Source organism: Centropristis striata, chromosome 12 (assembly GCF_030273125.1).
Source record: "Centropristis striata isolate RG_2023a ecotype Rhode Island chromosome 12, C.striata_1.0, whole genome shotgun sequence".
Classification (NCBI taxonomy): Eukaryota; Metazoa; Chordata; class Actinopteri; order Perciformes; family Serranidae; genus Centropristis; species Centropristis striata.
In genome coordinates this window covers 21704196-21721778 of record NC_081528.1, presented here as the reverse complement: position 1 = coordinate 21721778, position 17583 = coordinate 21704196, and the positions used below count along the sequence as shown (strand labels likewise).

Genomic DNA, 17583 nt, shown 5'->3' with positions numbered 1-17583 from the left:
TGGTTGAAGCACCAGCACGCAAATACATTGTCATCATTTTAATATCATTAATCTGTATTTCCAGCTGAGGTTTTTGTGAAAATGCCATCATTATCTTGTTTGTCAGAGAGATTAGACATAACAAAAGCTGTTGAACATTGTTTTCTTTTGAACAATAATCTCCCAAAGCATTTTGAAGCTGCGTGTGACGTTGTTGAACACTTCACAGGTGTCAACCAACGGGGAGATATCTGTTATCTCTGGAGCCCCCACGGACTGTGACTGCAAGATAGACCCCAACTGTGACTGCTTCTCTGGTGGGTCATCAAACACACACACACACACACAGTGAGTGTAGGATTAGGTAATATGAGTATTAGATTATGTCTAATAGGATTACAGTACTAAAAACAACTTGTAACTGCACTTAAAAGTCTTATCAGATGATATCATGCTTGTCCTGGTTCAGGCGTTTAAGGAGGGAAACAAAACAAGAACATTTAAAAGCTTTGACATAACTTTAATGAATTGAAATAGTCAGTGTGTCTTGATAGTGAGTGATTAAATCTTGCTGCCTGTGTGTCCCTGCTGGCCAGTGATTTTATTAGCACAGCTCGAAAGGGAACTTTTTCTCTCTTGACTGTCTCCTCCACTGTTTTCTCTTCTACTTGAATGTGTCTAAATTATTTATTTCGGATGGAATTTTAATATCTAAAAAGGGCTGTTTTGACTCTGCTTGAAAAGTAAGGAAAAATTATGATAATGATGTTTGTGTAAATGATGACAATATGCAGGAAAGAAATGACTATCTATAATGTCACAATGGAGAAGTAAGTGGATGTAATTTGACTTTGTGAATTCATGTGTGCTGCGTACACAGCAGTATGTGTGTATGGGTGGGATGTATTTGTATTCATGGGGAGACTCCAGCTAAATTTCAGTAGGAACCAGTTTGAGAGAAACCTTTCAAATCCATTCAAATTACAGCTGGTGAAAGAAAAAGCTCTCGTCTAGCCGCTGAAGGTTTTAACTGGTTGGTGTATCATGTAAGGGCACCTGAAATGTAATAAACGAAAGAAGGAAAGGACCAAACAAATAAGCCGATGTTCTTTTGACAGTTAGGCCGCGCTTTCATTGTAAGTGTCAGAGGATGTGATTTTATCATTTAATTCTGCTCATAAAAATCAGTCTCTTTTCTATTCAAAATGTAGGGAAGTGTCTCTCTCCCATGGCACAAGCCAATGGGTTGTAACCGTCCCCATTTCTTGGGTTGTACTTTGCATATTTTCAATCATGTCTTGCTGTTAACAGATGATTACTCTCTTCAGAGGCTTTTCCGTTTCCATCCCTTCACCGTAGACAGTGTCTTTGAACATGTGCACATGTGAGCACACACGCGCAAATACAAACAGACACGAGCACACACGCGCGCACGCAAACTCACACGTGCACACACATAATACGCATGCTGTCAAGAGATAAACTGCCACCCCGCTGCCTGCACAGACCAATCAGACGCCCCGGGCCTACTGCTGACAGCATCTAAAGGGCCTCACCCGGCTGTTTTCCAGCTGTGCTACCAAAGACATCTAAATGCATTCAGTCTCCCACTACCACCGTCTGATAAGGCTGAGGTCACTATCAAGGTGGTCATATCAACTCCAGTGGGAAGCTACGGCATCCCAACACGTCCAAGTCCTGAGCTAAACTGATAAACGCTTAAGCGGCACCATGGGATCTTCATCCTTTACGGAGCTTGCGTGTTCCAGTTGGGACTTCTTTCTTTCTCTGAAGAATAATTTGAATTGCTCAGTGTGTTCGTAACTGAGGGGGCCTTCACTTATGCTATTTGGCTGATAAAGAGTTTGTCCTCATCTAAATAATGTCTTCTTGCTTCTCTTATCAGGAGATGGAGGCTACGCCCGTGACGCTCGTCTCAAAGCCCCCTCCTCTCTGGCCGTGGCCCCCAATGGCACCCTGTATATTGCTGATCTGGGCAACATCCGGATCAGAGCTGTCAGCCCCAACCAGCCTCAGCCCAGCCCGGTTGGACTGGTGGAGATCAGCTCCCCGCTGGATCAGGAGCTCTATCTGTTCAGCCAGGTACACAGTGCCCGAGCTGTTTCTACAGCACATGTGTATTTGCATGTAAAATGTCTACATTCTTCAGAAATCTCTGTTCAGGTCAGAATGTCAGAATGATAATGTTCCAATTCAAATGACTGTTTAAAGTTCAAGTGTAAAACGACGCTCAAGGGTTTGCTAATATTTACACGTTACTGAATTAAAACGAGGATTCTGACATACGGATGAGTTTTACTGAATATCTTCACATAGTAAACTGCCTGGAGCAGTGCTGTTGAGAAGCCAGCTAACTGAACCAACTGACAAAACTCACATTTGCTAACACAAGTTATTTAGAGCAGGGGCGCTCAAAGTTTTGATGACAGACTGCCAATTAACAGAGCCAGCATAAGAAAAAAATGCAGTCCCAAGTTGTCCACAGAAATGGTTAACTCTACCTGACAGCACCAGAAGTGATGAAAGAGTTGCCATGCAACCAGTAGCTTTCTACCAGTAGTCATTCGTAACTTGACAGGTGCTTGTCAGTGAAGTGAAGTTTGATGCAGTAGCTGAGAAGTGTATTAAGTGTAAGTGGAAACATTGAAATGAATTGCGGAAGGTTAAATATAATGCGTGTATTTCATGTCCCGAGAGCTGAAAAAAATCTTTCTGAGTAGCCTGCAGGCCACACTTTGACTAACTGGGGTTTAGAGTTTAAGAGTCAAGAAGGTTAAATGGAATATGGTCGACATATCTGACCTGACACTTTAATAATAATGTAACCCCACTGCGGTGTTGTTGGTTATTACGGTGACAAGTGGGGCCGTAAAGTGTGTCACACTGACTACTTAGTCAGAGGACATGATAAGAGTTGGTTTGAAATATTACATTATAATTTAATGAATAAAATTTGATGACTTACCAATAGAAATATGAGGAAATTAAATCCAGCAAACCTCGATTCCTCTCTAGCAGCACAGCAACAGAGGCAGTGCACAAACTACACCTCTCCATGCTTTGTACTGCTCCACTGTTAGTTTGGTCGTTACTGCAAAAACTCACCTCAGTGAATCTGTGATTTGTCAGGAAAGTCAGTTTGTACAGAGGTTTGCCCACTACAGCAGTCAAGTTCTTTGTAATGACAACAGTATACATAAAGATGGCTGCTCTGACCACCTTGCTATTCTACCTTCATACAATTTCTTTGATTAATACTTAAAATTTTCTCCATATATGCATCTGTCAATGAAACAAGTTAAAATCTACATTTACAAAGGATTATCAGTTAAGGTGAATATATTGTTTGCCCCCGAAAATAGTTATTTTTGGAAGTTTTGCTGTAAATTGTGATTCTGTAATTGGTAGGAATGCTGCAGGCACCTTCTACTTCAAATTATTGTTCTACTTCAATATCTTCTGCCACATTTAAACCACCATTGCAGTGTAGCATCAGCTCTTGAATTAATTTAAAATATTCCAAGTATTTTTTATACATTATTGGTATTATTCAACATTTTCATTACATTCATATTAATTGCACCCAATCCCACTTTTCAAACTTTTCTTTCTTCAACTTCTTCTGACACATTCCCGCCAGCATAGCAGTGTAGCTTCAGCTATTCAGCATCCAGCATTCCCACCACAATTTCTTCAGACATTGCATTCTCTGGTGTTTTTATAATGTTTATATAGCTGAATACTCTACTAAAGGGATGGGCAACTTAAATGCTGGAGGGGGCCACAGTTTTTCATCGACACTACCACAGAGCCACATATAGGAGCATGCACTTAACCAGATATGATGAAACTGCAATTTTAAATATGTTAACAGTGCAATAACTTAACATATCTCATGCTCAAATGCATGTATAACAGTATAAATAGGAATACAAAAGGTATGAAGCAAATAAAAAATAACCACTTACTGTGATTTCTTTTTTTTTTCAGTGCAAGAACAGCAGACCAACATTAATTGCAAGAAGTAATTTTGTGCATTTTTACACTGCACTTTTAAGATTTCATGCTCAAACGCATTCAGTTGTACTGAGGGCCACTTCAAGTGAGGGTGCGGGCCGTATGCGGCCCCCAGGCCTCCAGTTGCCCATCCCTGCTCTACTAGTCAAGACTTTCATTAGGTTTTAATGCTGCACCACAATTTACTAAATCACTAGTTTGAAATTATAAACAGTGAGTAAGACTCTCAAATGCATTCTTGCATTAATTCATCTAATCCTGACAACTGTCTGTGTCTTCTTTCCCCCGACAGAATGGCTCCCACATGTTCACCAAACACCTGATCACGGGCCACTACCTGTACAACTTCTCTTACGGCTTGGACGGCCAGCTGCTGGGGCTGACGAGTCGCGACGGCCATGGGCTGCAGGTGAGGAGAGACGCTCACGGAGTGCCTCTCTGGCTGGCTCTACCTGGCGGACAGGTGTACTGGCTGTCTCTTAGCAACAGTGGAACACTGAGGAAAGTGTCAGCCCAAGGCCATGACATCGCCCACATCACTTACCATGGCAACACAGGTCTCCTAGCAACCAAGAGTGATGAGAACAGTTGGACCACTGTTTATGAGTAAGTTTTTTTCTCTGTTTATTGTGCTCCCATTTATTTCTCCCTCTGTCTGTCTTTTTTTTTCTTTCCCCTTCTCTTTCTCTTCTTCTATTCATGGTTGGTTGCTTTACTCTGACTACATGTATTGACATGGGATTGCATGCTTGTGCATGTGTTTTAATGTGAGACAGAGCTTATGTTTGCGGTGTGAAATGTGAGTGCCATCTGGTGGTCAGTCATCACTGTAGGAGGCTGGAGAGACTTTTTTTTTTTCCGTTTCGACTTTGCTTAAGTGACTGATCGCTGAAGGACGTATGTGCAACACTTTGATCACACACGTGTTTAGTCTCACACACTCAAAAACACATCCGTCTGAATTATTCACCACTGCCGAGCGAGTCTCTGTCTCAAATTCCACAGCTGGATAATTACACATATAAATCATAGCTGACACTTACTCTGTGCCCAATGTATGTGTATGACAAAGGGAAACAGAGTGTTAGTGAGCATGCATGTGTGTGTTTATGCACTGTGTGCGTACGGCCGTGATCATTTGTCCAAGTACGACAGTTATCTGTGTGTGTTTGTGCTTGTACGTTACCGCCTTTGTGCTTATTCTCGAAGGTACAACAGCGAAGGCCGCGTGACCAACATCACCCTCCCTACCGGAGAGGTTAGCGGCTTTCACGGAAACCTCGAACGTTGGTCTCGGGTGGAGGTTGAAGCGTCCAACCGTGAGAATTTTGTCACCAGCACCAACCTGTCTGCCAGCGACACCATCTACACATTCAGACAAGGTAGAGCGTCATGGAGTTTTGTTGTTTAATTTACCCCTCGTACCCATAGGTCAGTAGGAACATTGCTGAGCTGTAAGAAGACAAAGGAGTTCCCACAGTGCCACAAATGACAGCACAGTTAGATGTCACTGGTTAAATTCAGTGGTTGACAGGAAACACAGGAAAGATTCAGCAACACCACGTTACATCTACCCCCATCTAGTTTACCACAAACATGCTGAAAGGCTGTTTATGAGTCATCTGGGGGGGAATAAACCGTAGGCAACATACACAGATGTGTACGGGGGTCGGCCTGTAAGGGTACAGTGATGTTTAAAAATTTATAACTGGCAAACTGCAATAACATGGCTGTTATTCCGGTCAGGTCAGACACACTCACCTGCGTTTTTTTTATTCTCCTTCTTCATCGGCAGCACTGGATGTGTGCACACGAGAAGAAGGATTCATCCCCTCCTATAAATAATTCACATATGGATCTGATATGACCTCTTTACATAACCACACTAATGGGCAGTAAAAAAAGTACAATTTATCTTTATAAAAAAAGGAGGCAAATCCAACCGACTTGTGAAATGCCATAATGACCACTGGAAAAAAATAGTAGAGAGGGCAGAGATGAGAGGAGGAGAAAATGAGAGTGGAGTGGAGGAGCCGCTCATGGGAGCAGTTTCCTCTCATGTCATCCCTTTAATTGCTTTCTAGCAGTTGTCACAATGACAGGACTGCAGGGAGAGAAAAGCTGCTCCAACACACACACATACGCAGGCATGTGCGTGGTGCTACAGAATGACAGAGCTGCCAGGGAAGAGTTGAAATGACCCCCTTATTCCAGAGCGCCCCCCTCCCCCCCTTACTGTACTTCCACCACACACAAACTCACTGAGTCTCCTCATGCCTCTAAGGCAACAATAACCATATGTACAGAAAGAGCTTTTATAGTGGTGGAGGGAATAGAAGTTACTATCCAGTTTATTAGCTGCATTAAATTTTACGGTTAAAATATAGTTTTATGATTATTTTTGCTTTCTTTTATTAATTGTCTTTTAGAAACTGTAAAGTCATGAGACAAAGGGATATTGGCATGTTTAAATCCTGTGTGAAATCTTTCTCAGAGCAATATAGAAGTGAAAAACAGTTTCTGAGAAACAGCTATGTGTGAACCACTGTCATGGCCAAACACCCCTCCCTTTCTCTTTCTCTCTCTCTCTCTCTCTCTCTCTACTTTTCTATGCTATACTTTCTTTCTTTCTTTCTCATCCTCCTGCACTCTTTTTTGAAAAGATCACACTTTTCTAAAGATATAATAGCAGATACAGTTTAGCACTAATGTTGCAGAGAACATTAGAAAACCCTGATTTCTTCGCAATTAATTCAAACAAAACACAGACACAAAAAGAACTTTTATTCATTGCATTTATGCAGTCTGCTGCTTTATCTCATTGATCTTTCTCAACACTGTTGTCTGTTCATATGAGACACAGTGACAGTTATTTTTTTCACACTTTTTTTAATCTGTTGCTGAGTGCTCATGTGGTTTTGTCCCCCACCCCTACAGAGCACGCCCAGAGTTCATACAGAGTCAGCGCCGACGGGTCATTCCTTGTGACACTGGCGAGCGGGATGGAGCTGTCACTTATCACGGAGCCCCTCCTCCCCGGAGGTGTCGGGGGAGGAGTCAGCCCCACGGCCAGCCGCTGTAACATCAGCCTGCCTGGAGACCACGCCCCCAGCCTGATAGAGTGGAGGCAGAGGAAGGAGCAGAGCAAGACTAACTACAGCACTTATGAACGCAGGCTCAGGGTAAAACACTGAATAATCAACTTATTACTCAGCTATCTCACATAATACAGAAAAAAAGTACTCTAAATGTATTACCAAAAAAAGTAGTATGCTCTAATACACTCTGGTAAATAGCATGTGTGAATAGGCCCAATTACATCACACATCTTAAAAGTACGCTGACTTAACCAAAAGTTATGCAATCTGACCTTTACTCACTCCCATCACAAGTGATAGAGAAATGTCATTTCTAAGTGCAGCTATTCAGTGAATGTTCCATTTGTTTGAGACAAAGTGTAAAGCAGTTTGAACCGTGCTCCAGCTTGTTGTTACACAACATGCTAGATGTTTTGAGTGATTAATGACGTCACCGGGGGCGAGCTGATAGGTCAAGTGACTTGGAACCTGTTAGCTGTACTTTCCACAAATCACACGCCGACTACAACTCCTCTTCTCTTTTTCCCTGGTACAGAAAGTACACGGCACAAACAGAATATTTCATAAGGACATTTTATCTGATGTGTACTAATTAATTAGCAGTCCCCGGGCCTCGGTTCTTCACTTGTTCACAAGGCAATTTATTGTTATTATGCGGGTCCAGTTTGTTCTAAATGTCACAATTAATTTATCTAAACTAATGAAATCTCTGCTTGTCTCAGACATGCCACTTCATTTATATTTGCATGTCTGTGTGGCCTTATTTATAATTGATGGTGATTATAAAGCGGTAAAATGGAAAAAGTTGCATCTCGTTCTCCCCCTCGCTGACATTTTACTGATTTTCTTTCCAGGCACATAACAGAAACCTGCTGTCGATAGACTTTGATCAGAGCACCAGAGTAGGGAAGATTTACGATGACCACAGGAAGTTCACCCTCCACATCCAGTATGACTCGCTGGGACGGCCCGTGGTCTGGTCCCCCAGCAGCAAGTACACTGAAGTAAACATCAGCTATTCTGGTGGAGGACTGCTGTCGTCCATTCACCGCGGAGACTGGAGTGAACGGCTGGAGTACGAGAATGACAGGGTGGTGTCAAGGGCCTGGGTCAACGGCAAGATTTGGACCTACACGTACGCAGACAAAGTAAGAGCTGCATGTGTGGAAAGCATGTTTTTGAAGGGGATATGTGATAGACAGTTTCTGACCGTTTCATGCTGAGATTTGTTTGATGGCTTTGCCTGTGTTTGTTCCTGTCTGTGCTGTTGCAGAAATCTGACACATCTGCTCTTTCTTTGTTCGCTGCTTCAAGGTTATCGCAGTTAAAACCAAAACTAACACTTAAGGTATGAAAAGTAAATCAGTTGTTTGAAATGAAAGTAACAAAGTGAATACAAATTCAAAGCATTTACTAAACTATTTACTGTACTATTTAATGTATTTTCTTCCCTTTGAGGCAGCAAATGGGTTCCATTCATTTTACTTAGCTAAGAAAACCCATTTCCAGAGCGCATGTTGTGTCAGAGTTCAATTATTGTGTCGTCTTTTAAATCAGTCTGCACATTGAGAGCAGTAAATGCAGACAAGATGTTCATTGTGATGGATTACATAACTTGGGCAAGTTTCAAGGCTCTGTAACTTGATTTTCACTGAGTGGTGAAAGAAAAAAAAAAACAGTGGTTTCCTGAAAGTGGGTGTAACAGAAAACACTGCTTTGAATGAAAAATGGTGAGAAATAATGTACAGCAAATATAATTTTTAGTAAAGAGAATAAAACATGCACGGAAGTATGTTCCTTCAAGTGTGAGACAAGGCTGAAATTTACCAGAAGCTATAATTTCCATCCTTGAAATTAATAGAAATATTTAATGAAATGATTTTCAGCCTGAAATATATTTCGTGTCAGCTTTTGGTCGAAGACTAAATTAGAGCATAAATGAGCTTATATTACAGAACCATCTAGAAATTAATAATACCTGCATGTATTATTAATACATTAATATTATACCTCACAGTTAAATAGAAAGGTATTTTTACACAATATTGTTTTACTGTGGTTCAAACTGTTCACATATCTACAGGACTGCAGGCACAGAATTTTAAAGCTCGCCTGAAAAGTAAAATAAAAATTCAGTGGTAAACAAAAGTGCCGCTGTGATCCGCAAAAACCCAGAGCTGCAGTTATGGTGATTTTTTTTCTTCTGTTGAGTTTAAGAATTAAATAGCCTTCAATGACAAAGTAAAAAATGAATGATCCTCAAGCTAAAACCAAGGTTGTCTCTGAAGTGCAGACATTTTCACCGAATGACATTGAAATAAAAAAAACATACCAGACAGAGAAAGAAAAAGGCTCATCTCACCACAGAGCTAGTGTTATAACTCAGCTGTGCTAATGTCTGTTCTCCTGCAGTCCATTATGCTGCTCCTGCACAGCCAGCGGCGCTACGTCTTTGAATACGACCAAACGGACCGCCTGGTTGCCGTGACGATGCCCAGCATGGTGAAACACACCCTGCAGTCGCTCCTGTCCATTGGTTACTACAGGAACATCTACACTCCTCCTGACAGCCAGTCCTCCTTCATCCAGGACTACACCCTGGACGGGCGGCTGCTGAGGACTCAGTACCTGGGAACAGGACGCAGTGTCATCTACAGGTATGACACAGATTGCAGGAATATTACCGGTTTTATAAGTTGATTTAGGAAGACAGCAGTGTGCAAGTGGCATCATTGAACCAAACGTTTGGTTTGATGAAACATAGAGGCATTATGCATCTTGGCTATAGGCTGTATCAAAGAGGTGGACATAACTGCCACGACATCACCTCTTGGTTTCTTGATTACTGCAGTTTTGAAGCCTTGAGTTTGGCATATTTGCTGTCGCCATTTCATTTTTTTTAACTTGACGGGGATGGAGGAGGATGCTAAGTTACCGCTAGCAAGCTAGGTTGGTTAACATGGTGCATCCTAAAATTAACTTCTTAATTGGGCTTAAAACCAAATGTACTTACTGGAAAATGAACAGCCGAGTCCTCGGAGTCTTTTAGTACAAACAAATGCTGAACCGGACATTTTTATGCAACCAAAATGTTACAATTAGCTTTGAAGTGAAAGGGTCAAAGTTCAGACAAAAAGACAAAAACACAGATATCACTCAAAAACGCTCACGGCGATTTACTGGTACCGGTACCGATAAACCAACCACCTGTACCTTTTTTTCCCGATATTTTACTCCCTCTAATAACAAAATTGTAATTTGAACCTGCCTGTCAGTCCGTCACCAGGGCAGAGTGTGCTGCGTCTGAAGGCTGTCATGTGTCTCGGAGGAGGAGGTGTACATGGGACCACTTCCAGCTCGCTATTATATTCTATCACATCATATTTTAGTGAGAGTTGTCTGTGTGGAGTTTTGAAAAGCGTAACCAGACTTTAGGCTCGACATTGACTCATTGTGACTTCAACGCGCTGCAGGAGCGAGATAATCTCGCTCACTCTCTTTCACTCTCTCCACACGCATGTGTGGAAGAGGAGAGTATACACTGGTGACATGGACGTGACCATGAATGACAGCAAACGTGGTAGAGAACGTTCAGGATACATTTTTTTCCCAAACATTTGTGCTGTTAAAAAACAATTACTGTCTCAACCAGATTCGATACCGATCAATTTAACGTGATTTAATAATTTAACGTGGTAAGAGTACAGTACCCAACCCTAAGTGCCATGAATATTCAAGGCTACGCCTCTGTACTGACTAACAGGTTGCTGTGGTAGCGACTTGTCAATCACAAGGCAGCCACACTCTAAGGCTAGCCCACATACCCCACATAAATTAAACCATAATTTACAAAATGGACATGCTGAATTGTTGACGACTTGAAACTTGTGATTTAGACCATAAACTCATGAAAAATGTTTACTGAGGTAATAAAACGAGTGAGAAGTAGGATAATTTTCTCATATCTTTCTATAAAATCAGTTGGTTTTTTTTGCAACCAGAGAAGTCGCCCACTGCTGGCCATTAAAAAGGATGCAAGATAAGGCATTAGTGCATTTGCTTTACTTTTCAGACGCAGAAGTTTGCCGTGTGGTTTTATCAGTTAATTTGATGAGAAGATGCAGTGTGGAGGAGGTGACATTACTGGTTTGATTTAGCTAAAAATTGCAGGCCTTTGGCATCTTGGCTCTGTAGTCAGTCTTATAAAAACAACACTGATTGGCTTGATGAAGGTGCTATAATTAAAGGCTAATCTCGAAATGTGAAAGCCCTATTACAGCCCTAAGTCTAGCTGACAGGAAACGTGCCACACACCCAGCTGTCCTTACAAATTACTCTGATTGGACTAATGGGGAGACTGATTAAAGGTCACATTTTTTATCATCATACTATGTCAGACACCACTGATCTGATTTTGATGAAAGTTGGAGGACTGATTCGGGCAGTGTTCTGGCATTTAACATTTTTAATACTCATTGGCTCGATGAGGACACTATAATAAACGGCCACATTTTAAAGATTTCAAAGGGCATAACTGCCACAGCAGCTGGTACGATTTTGATGAAATGTTGAAGGATGATGCAACTTGTTCCTTAATGGCCTCGGGGTCTTTGTATTATTCATGAAGTATATAGCATGTTTACTTATATTAAAGTTCAAATGTATTACTCCACATTTTCTTTAAAAGGAAATACAGTTTTGTTCCACACTTCTGGCATAACTTAGTGATTTATTGTCTATTCTACAAATATTCCTATCTTCATTTTACTTTTTTTTTTTTCAAGGTATACACCAGCAGCGCGGCTCTCTGAGGTAGTTTATGACTCCACCCTGGTGACCTTCACTTACGACGAGGCCTCTGGCACTGTCAAGACCATTCATCTCACCCATAATGGCTTCATAAGCTCCATACGCTACAGACAGACAGGTACGTATACACATTCCCACACGGCACAGGCTGCACTGCTATAGGAAACCGACGGCCACGGGTTTAAAATATTTACAATGTGCAATGAGTCATCTTTAAATGGGTAATTTAAGAGGATCTATCTGAGCATAAAAACGTCTTAGGAGCGCAACTCAGAGCATCTTTACTGTGACAAGACTGCATTATCATGCATCTTGAGCCAGATTTGTTTCAAACTCTGTAGTCTGGCTTTGAGTCAGCCTGGGTGCTATTTCATGTGAGACTAAGGCAGACACAGTTAGAAGTGTGAATAGGGCCGAGCATGTTCGAGTGGAAGAGACTGTGGTCTACCACAGCTGTAAATACGAGACCACCCCCTGGGCTCTGAGCCGCGCTCTCTCTTCCCCACCTCCGCAACCAGGCTGTCTGATCAAAGTCAACAAGCCAGTGTATGAATATAAGCTCATATGTGGTTGCCTAAGTGTGGATATACTACATTTGTGTTGCAAGTCTGCGTGTGAATATTTGTTCATGTTAGCACTGGAACAGGAAATAATAAAACTCACCCGAGGCCATCAATTCTAGCCCTAATAATGTTACAATTGTTTCACTTCTGACTCGGAAAATTAGTTCGAAAGGCGGCATGACCATCAGTGGGCCTCTTTGGCTGTGGCAGCAAATATGTTCAGATACCTTTATACAGTTCACCAGTCCCCTCAAGTCACAGAGTCTTTCCAGAGTCGCTCTCATCTCTGCTGCTGGTTCACTTCACGTGGCTTTGTGATTGGCTCGCCACGATCAGGTGTCACAAATCTGCGAGGCGCAGCTCCGTGTGTGTATGTGTGTGTGTTTATCGCTTTGCCCTCACTGTGAATAGACTCTCACCTTCCTTTAACTGATCTCATTTCAGCAGAACAAACGGAGCCTTGGAGAGAGGAGAGATAGTGGTAATTGTCCCTTGAGAGGAGACAAGGAAGAGTATGGACCAAAGAAAGAAAGAAAAAGTAGAGGCAGGGATATAGAGAGGTAGGCGAGAGAGAAAAGGAGAAGGAAAGATGACAGCTTGGGGTAGTGACAGCTATAGAAGCGAGACGAACAGACTGCGAGTTCCCTTGGGCTGCAGAAATGCCTCCACCTCACTCTCAGTGCTTCTGCCATTTCCCCATTAGCGCAGGTTTAGAATCAACATTCCACAGAAAATAAAAATAGAAGATGTAATGCTGATCCAGCTCTCCACAGTCTCCAAAGCTAGACACTTAGTCATTTTAACTGCAATCAGAGTCATCTCGAATAGCACTATAGTAATGGTGTTTCATTAGCAGGCCTTTTTCCAAATGGAGGATGAGCTGCAGTAGCTAGCAGCAGAGGTGATGAATGGTGTTGTTAAAGTTGATGTTCTGACATTAAGGAGCACATTGGCCCATCATGGCTATTGTCTTTAGATTTCATTATCTCTCCATATTAAAGGTCACCACTGGAAATGCCATAGAGGTGTGGGGATAGTTAAGATTGAATGGATTGCACTGCGTGTGTCTGTGTTAATGATGTTGAATTAGTCCTTGATTTGAATTAATTAGGCAGGCTTATACGGCTAGCATGATGGCCAGCTGTGATGGCCGTGTGTGTATAGTTCACACACATGCTAATGTGCACGTCTGAACTTAAACATCACACAGGAAACAACTCTGATTATCTGTGTAGGTCCCCTGACAAGTCGGCAGATCTTCCGCTTTAGCGAGGAAGGCTTGGTCAACGCCAGGTTTGACTACAGCTACAACAACTTCAGAGTGACCAGCATGCAGGCAGTCATCAATGAGACCCCACTTCCCATTGATCTGTACCGCTATGTGGACGTATCAGGACGTGTGGAGCAGTTTGGGAAGTTCAGCGTCATCTTTTATGATCTCAACCAGGTAGGCAGAGCACTGTCAACTCAAGTATAACACACATGAATTAGGATATCTGTAGTAATTTTGCTTATATTTATGCTTTTAATATTTTTAACAATTGATCGAATGACTGTGTGTTGTAAAAGCAGTCGCTCATATTGACAAACCCACTGAGAGTTTTCACCCAATTATGTAGTTCTCCTCAGCTCCACCAAGTAATTTAGCTCTCAGCTCATTGTTTGGTTTTATGGCCCAACATTTTATTGTTTTGGTTCACTCTCATGGCTCTCATCAACCACAATAAACCCCATACTGATAAACCCGCTAAACCTTATCCAGCCAGTACTAAATGGCAGATAAAGTTAGCCATTAAATGGTAAGCATAATGGAGCAATTAGCAGCTAAAGAGCTGGATTAATACCAAAGTTACTCCATGTCTCTTGTAAATGCAAATTGGCAACTGTTTGCCAACACCTTTGTAAAGTGATAATACGTTGTATTTGCAGCTTGGCTGCTTTAAAACATCACATGAAATGCTTTATAAAGCACTTCAGCTGTGTTTAGTTCATGGGTAACACATTTCATTTGTGGTTGTCTAGGTGATCACCACCCATCTAATGAAGCACACCAAGGTGTTCAACTCCTACGGCCAGGTGGTCGAGGTCCAGTATGAGATCCTTAAATCCATCGCCTACTGGATGACCATCCAGTACGACTCGGCAGGGCGAACAATCACCTGTGACATCAGAGTGGGCGTGGACAACAACGTGACACGCTACACCTTCGAGTATGATGCAGACAGCCAGCTGCAAAGTGCCTCTGTTAATGAGCGGCCTCAGTGGCGCTACAGCTACGACCTCAACGGGAACATTAACCTGCTCAGCCACGGGACCAGTGCTAGGTAAGACTTTTATAATAATAATATAAGTTCATAGTACAAGTATGAACATGAAAATTAGCATAATATGTCACCTTCAATTGTGGCCAGAGGAGGATTTCTACTGATTTAAGGGATTCCAAAAAACAAAAAAACATCAGTCTCAGCTTGTGTTTAGTGCTAATGAGCAATTATTAGCATACTAAAATGCTACACTAAGATGGTGAACATGGTTAATATTAAACCTAATAAACATCAGCATGTAAGCATTCTGACAGAAGCATCTTTCTCAAAATTCATACGTTATTCCTAGGGTCTTAGACAAGTTAATATCTTGAATCGATGCATAAGGTTTTTTTTTAATAATTCCTGTTATTAAGTGGTTATTGAGAGAGCATTAGCAGTAACCTTATAGTTGTGAACATACCTGTGCAATTTGTGTATAGTTTTGGCTTTTCAGGCCCAAAATAAGTTCCTGTGTCTTGCTGCAACCAGCTGATTAAACTGAAGGGTTAGTCCCTAAATTAACAACAACAACTTCAGCCCAGGCTCATTTAAGGTGGAGCAGGTATTCTCATTTTAGTGACAGGGCACTTCTCTGGGTTGTTTTGTTTTATTTTTTTTTTGTGTTGTTTTGTGCAGCATCACACACTGGCACTAGCCTGGGTATACCCATACTGCCTTGCACGCTCGATTTCATTACGAACCTGCAGCCAGTCTGGAATCTATGGCCGTTTCTTAGCCCTGTTTTAGGGATCCAATCACAGAACGGGGAGGGACGGCAAGACCATGATGCGTACTACTCGACAGATGGAAGCTTGTAGTTTTGTAGTTTTCTTTTACGGATTCAACATGGCTGCAGCAGATGCGAAATTCTCTTTGGATCTAGCTGTAGATGGCGTTTTAAATAGTTTAGAGTGAAAGTTGGTTTTAAAAGAAGAACAACGTTTGATTTACACTGTTTCACCACCAAAAAGGATGTTTTAGCCTTGCTTCCAACAGGATTTGGCCAAAGCCTAATCTACCAACTAGCCCCGCTACCGCTCACTGCTGTAACGCCGGTGATCTCGATACGAGCCGGGGGACAGCGGAGCCGCCCAGAGACTCGCAGCAGCTCGTCTGTTGGCCATAAAATCAGTGGATGTGTGGCTGAATGACATGAGGGGGAAGGATCGTAAACCAGGATCGTAAACCACACCTCCTCTACGGAGAAATGAATTGCTGGTGTCCAGACTAAGCTCATTTGTGATATAGTCTGGCGTTAGCCAGGCTACATGGCACATAGTTTGTTGGAAAATTAATGAACTTAAATTGTTTTTGTGGAGAAAAATTAATGGGTTGGATAAATTGGCTGATAAAATGTCAAAAGATGAATTGAATTAGTGGCAGTAAGTTTGAGACTTACGTCTCTGGTTTGTGGCTTTGACAGAAAGCAGCTCATGTGCATAAATTTTATCTGAACTTTTCTTAATTCAGAGGGAGTTCCCCTTTAATGTACATACCTGTTGGGTTTAATTCCAGGCTGACGCCTCTCCGATACGACCAGAGAGACCGCATCACTCACCTCGGCGAGTTACAGTACAGCGTGGACGACGACGGCTTCCTCCGCCAGCGAGCCAACGACCTGTTCGACTACAACTCCAACGGCCTGCTGACCCGCGTCTTCAACCGAGTGACTGAGCGCACCGTGTGGTACCGCTACGACGGGCTGGGTCGGCGCGTGGCCACCAAGAGCAGCCAGGGCGAGCAGCTGCAGTTCTTTTATGCTGATCTGTCACACCCCACCAGGGTCAGCCACTTGTACAACCACAGCAGCAACCTGATCACGTCGTTGTACTACGACCTGCAGGGCCATCTCATCGCCATGGAGCTGAGCAGCGGGGAGGAGTACTATGTCGCCTGCGACAGCGTGGGGACTCCGAGGGCGGTTTTCTCTAGCAAGGGCCGACTGGTCAAAGAGATCCTCTACACACCTTACGGAGAGGTCTACCAGGACACCAACCCCGACTTCCAGCTTGTCATCGGCTTCCACGGAGGCTTGTACGATCCTCTCACACGGCTGGTCCATCTGGGCAGGCGGGATTACGACACGCTAGCCGGTAGATGGACGTCGCCCAATCACGAACTGTGGGGCGAGCTGAGCAAAGAGCCCAAGCCTTTTAACGTGTACGCCTTCAAAAACAACTGCCCAGTTGGCCGAGTGGAGGAGGTGACAGAGTTTACCACAGGTGAGCTTCACACATATACACACACAAACTCATTCACACTCCAGCTCAAACACTGAACCGGTGGCTCACATGAGCTGCCACATCATAGCTTTCACACACATACAGGCAGGTATTTCACTCAGCAGCACCTACTCCCACGCACACACACACGCCTACACAGAGAACATCTGCCATAAAGAGTGAGTGAACAGGGCACACAGCTAACCACAGGTGAGCTGCATGAGCTGCAAAGAAATGATGTGACAGTCAGAGTGTACTGGCAACAGAAAGGACAGGCATGCCTCTGATCAACTTGTTTTTTTAACACAGGCTGTTATGTTTTGTTCCCTTTGTCTGTCAAGAACATACTGTTTCCCCGAGAGACCAAATAGAAACTCAAGCGAGGGAAAGAGATGGAATAGGAGAGCAGGAGAATGAATCTAGGATGTCGAGGGGGGCGTATGTCCTTCTGGTTAATGGAACATTCATTTGGCCTGTCACGTTTTCCTGCAGCCGGATTGTTTATTACAGAATCTGTTTGTCAGGGAAACACCATCCGAGCCATCTCTGCCACGTATTATGCTCATAT

General features: G+C 42.7%; 1 protein-coding gene across 1 annotated transcript in view; it reads left to right on the top strand.

Annotated features, from left to right (window-relative positions):
* The window catches only part of tenm1 (teneurin transmembrane protein 1), a 202630-nt gene that overhangs the window by 181236 nt on the left and 3811 nt on the right, over positions 1 to 17583 (top strand). The window contains exons 26-36 of the mRNA XM_059345783.1: positions 209 to 296; positions 1886 to 2082; positions 4310 to 4623; positions 5227 to 5399; positions 6955 to 7199; positions 7970 to 8263; positions 9528 to 9772; positions 11900 to 12042; positions 13723 to 13934; positions 14510 to 14811; positions 16309 to 17015. Of these exons, the coding sequence (XP_059201766.1) occupies positions 209 to 296; positions 1886 to 2082; positions 4310 to 4623; positions 5227 to 5399; positions 6955 to 7199; positions 7970 to 8263; positions 9528 to 9772; positions 11900 to 12042; positions 13723 to 13934; positions 14510 to 14811; positions 16309 to 17015 (2920 nt within the window). The remainder of the gene's footprint in view (positions 1 to 208; positions 297 to 1885; positions 2083 to 4309; positions 4624 to 5226; positions 5400 to 6954; positions 7200 to 7969; positions 8264 to 9527; positions 9773 to 11899; positions 12043 to 13722; positions 13935 to 14509; positions 14812 to 16308; positions 17016 to 17583) is intronic.